We start from the raw sequence: 3,653 nt of genomic DNA on the forward strand, positions 1-3,653 counted from the left end.
GGCGCTGGCCGGCCCGCCCTCGGCCCCTCGCTGAGCTACGGGGCGGGGGCGGTGCAGAGCGGGGCGTTACGGGGGGAAGTCCTGCGCTCGCGGGTATCTCGGGTAGGTAGGCAGCCGACTCATCCAGGCAGTCCTTGTGATATGTCACTTTCACCACCCCTCTATAATCTGCTGACGCTGCTCTCCTCTGCCATCAGGTTCCTTGGGGACGTCCGTGTTCGACGCCGACGTCTACCTGGTGGGCGCCTCGGGCGGCGTGTACGCCCTGCTGGCGGCGCACCTCGCCAACGTCCTGCTGGTAAGTTCTGTTCACATTTAAATTCAACCCTTTGCTGTACATTTCGGCGGTCAGTCCCCCCGCCCGCCTGTCGTGGCGAGGCACTGGCTGCATGCCGTTCTCACACCGACATGAGTTCCGCCTGGCCGCGACAACTTAGTCCTATGGCCGTCACTACAGAGACAGCTATCGCCGGGCGGCTGCCTCTCGCCCGCGCAGAGCGGCGCAGAGCGGCGCAGAGCGGCTCTGAGCCGACACCGGGCTGGGCTGCCTCATTTGGCAGACGCTAAGTGCTCACTGTATAAGGCTCGCCCTACACCGCAGGCCGACTGTCCGCGGTGGCTCTATGGGCCGAGCGGCACCGCCGCGCCCCGACACGACCGGGCGCGTCTCCTCCTCCTCCTCCTTGATGATGTTGATCCTCTCGAGAACGAGAGAGCGGATTTATTAAAGCACTGCCTTTTGTTTGCTTTCAGAACTACAACAACATGGAGTTCGGCATTGTGCGCCTCATTGGCATCTTTGTCGTGGGTGAGTTTGTTTTTGTTGTTGCGACTCTAGAAAGGCGTTTGTTTCTTTGTGGCCGGTGGAGCCCAGTTTCTGCCAGCACCCCTGGGGGCACCGTGGTGACGTGTATCTCTGTTGCAGCGAGCGCTGACGTGGGCTTCGCCATCTACGGGCGCTACGCGGCCGACACCCTGGCGCTGAGCGCCGGGCTGGGCGGGCTGAGCCCCGGGGAGGCGCTCATCGGCGGCCTCGGGGGCGCGACGGGTGCCAGCGGCCCCCTCGTCGGCCCCGTGCTTGTCAGCAGGCCCGTGTCCTACGTCGCGCACCTGACGGGCGCCCTGGCCGGCCTCACCATCGGCCTGCTCGTGCTCAAGAACTTCGAGCAGAAGCTGCACGAGCAGCTGCTGTGGTGGGTCTCACTCGGGGTGTACGCTGCCTGCACCATGTTCGCCGTCCTCTTCAACGTCCTGAACGGCGCCCAGCCCAGCTTTGCTATGCCGTATTCTTAAGTTGTGACTCCTCCGGAACCGTCCACCCTCCATGGCTGAAATGCTGAATAGAGCGCCAGTGTTCAAATTACCGATTGCGTCGTGGTTGTGGGTTCAAAATGTTTGTATGACGCGTTGTTGATTTCTGCAATAAGAGTTAAACTCACTGCTTCAATTACAGCGGTTTTTGGCTGCGATTTGTGAAATGCTTGTAACAGGAGGGTCGAATCCGACGGAATGACACTGATTCAAAGACTGACTGTAGATGAATGGTTAATCATAAGAGTAGATTACATATTAAAACAAGGATGTCCCATTCACTTGACAATTGTAAACTTTATAACTCAATGTCTTCCTTTAAGGCATAAGATGACAAAACTGAAGTTAGTGTTAATCAATAAGCAGCACCTAATTAGTTTTTCCTTGTAAGAAATAGTTTTTGGCTCTTAAAAATAGCAAAAATATACTTCAAACAGTTAATAGCAATATTGACCTCAATTCCTGGAATTTGTGCTATTAGTTATAGAACAGCATGCGGTTTACACTTCAATAGTGCAATCTAGTCAGTCAACCCTGCAGCGATTTTCTATTCAGAGTTCTATGTACTGTTTGTTCAAAAAACATTCGTTAGCTATTGTGTTTTTTTGTGTGTTTATTTTGGTATGGTGATTTTCTATAAGTTCATTTTTGTACTATGTTTATGCCTCTGAATCTGGACGTGTGCTTATTACTCTTACTTTTATTGCATCTCCTGTAAAGTTTAGAAAATTTGATTTTCTAAGCAACGACGCCCTTTGACTGTAGAGTGCCTATTCACCCTGCAAATGTTTATCTTTTTTCTTCTCTTGTTTTTGTAAAATTCTTGGTATTTAGTGTTGACTGTATTGTATGTTTGCTCTCTTTCTTTTCAATTGAATGGTTGTTCTTGGTTTCGGTAGGCCAAATCAAAAACTGTCAGCATTCAGATATTGTGCTGGTGTGTATCAAAGTATATTTTAATGCAAATGTTATATATTTTGTAAATATTAAGTGTATAACAAAAACATTCTACAGTTTTCTTACTTGCCTCAGGCACTAATCAATATGTCACAAAATTCTTCGGCCAAGATGATCTGTATTTTTTCATGAATAATAAAGATGTCTTTAAAAGTATTTAGCACTGACCCATTGTACTTTTACAAGATTTACCAATGAGATCTTAGTCCTTGTGAACGCGTGCAATACGGCAGATCAAAACCCCTAAGACAGGACCAATTTCTGACCTATCTGTGGAAAGGAGCAAGCGACAGCTCAGCTGAGTGGCGAGCGCCCTGGCGTGTGGTCCGGATACCGTCGGCCAAGGGATCGAATCCCAGCCGCAGAACTTTGTAACCAGTCGGCACGGGAAGGTGGACTTGACCGCCTACTCACCAGCACCACCCGTACCCCCCCCCCCCCAAAAAAAAAAATAATCAAACTGTTCGCCCCGACCAGTACTCGACCCCCGGGCGGACGGTGTCTTGTGGACCACACACCAGCGCGTTCGCCACTCGGCTGTCGGCTCCACTTGTCAGTGGAGAGTTCAGAGGCGGTCCTGCTTTACGAGTCTTGGTCTCCCCTAATGCACGCGTTCAGGTCGGTTCAAGTCCACCTCCTCGACGCGCTGCAGCCCGGGTCGACTACTGGCCAGAAACAAGGAAAATGGCCAGCAAATGAGCCCCCCGGGCGCGTGGAGGTTAGGTTAGGTTCCATTTATTGGCCTTTTCCCGTGTTTCTGGCCAAATTTCGACCCGGGCTGCAGCGCGTCGAGGAGGTGGACTCGAACCGACCAGAACGCGTGCAATACGGCAGATCAACAACCTTAAAGCAGGACCGAGTTCTGACCGTTCCGTTCACAGGAGCAGGCGACAGCTGAGTGGCGAGCCCGCTGGGGTGTGGTCCGGAAACCGTCGGCCCTGGGATCGAATCCCAGCAGCGTAACTTTTTTTCTCGCTCTGTTGGTCCGCTCCCGGCGACATGCGCATCTGGCCTGTCGCTCACTCCCGAAGACATGCTCAACAGAGCGGGAAAAAAGTTCTACGGCTGGGAGTCGATCCCTGGGCCGACGGTTTCTAGACCACACCCCAGTGCGCTCCCCACTCGGCTGTCGGCTCCACTTGTCAGTGGAGAGTTCAGAGGTCGGTCCTGCTTTACGAGTCTTGGTCTCCCCTAATGCACGCGTTCAGGTCGGTTCAAGTCCACCTCCTCGACGCGCTGCAGCCCGGGTCGACTCCTGGCCAGAAACAAGGAAAATGGCCAGGAAATGAGCCCCCGGGCGCGTGGAGGTTAGGTTAGGCTAGCGGAGCGTGCATTTATTGGCCTTTTGGCCAAGATTTCGACCCGGGCTGCAGCGCGTCGAGGAG

General features: G+C 53.0%; 1 protein-coding gene across 1 annotated transcript in view; it reads left to right on the plus strand.

Moving 5' to 3' along the window:
* LOC113207619 (uncharacterized) overlaps window positions 1–2,424 on the plus strand; it is a 202,979-nt gene extending 200,555 nt beyond the window's left edge. Inside the window, exons 9-11 of the mRNA XM_026424251.2 lie at window positions 198–298; window positions 754–808; window positions 926–2,424. Of these exons, the coding sequence (XP_026280036.2) occupies window positions 198–298; window positions 754–808; window positions 926–1,293 (524 nt within the window). The 3' untranslated portion in view covers window positions 1,294–2,424. The remainder of the gene's footprint in view (window positions 1–197; window positions 299–753; window positions 809–925) is intronic.
* Window positions 2,425–3,653: the final 1,229 nt, after the last annotated feature.

Source organism: Frankliniella occidentalis, unplaced genomic scaffold (assembly GCF_000697945.3).
Source record: "Frankliniella occidentalis isolate FOCC.00 unplaced genomic scaffold, Focc_3.1 Scaffold180, whole genome shotgun sequence".
In the NCBI taxonomy this organism is placed as follows: Eukaryota; Metazoa; Arthropoda; class Insecta; order Thysanoptera; family Thripidae; genus Frankliniella; species Frankliniella occidentalis.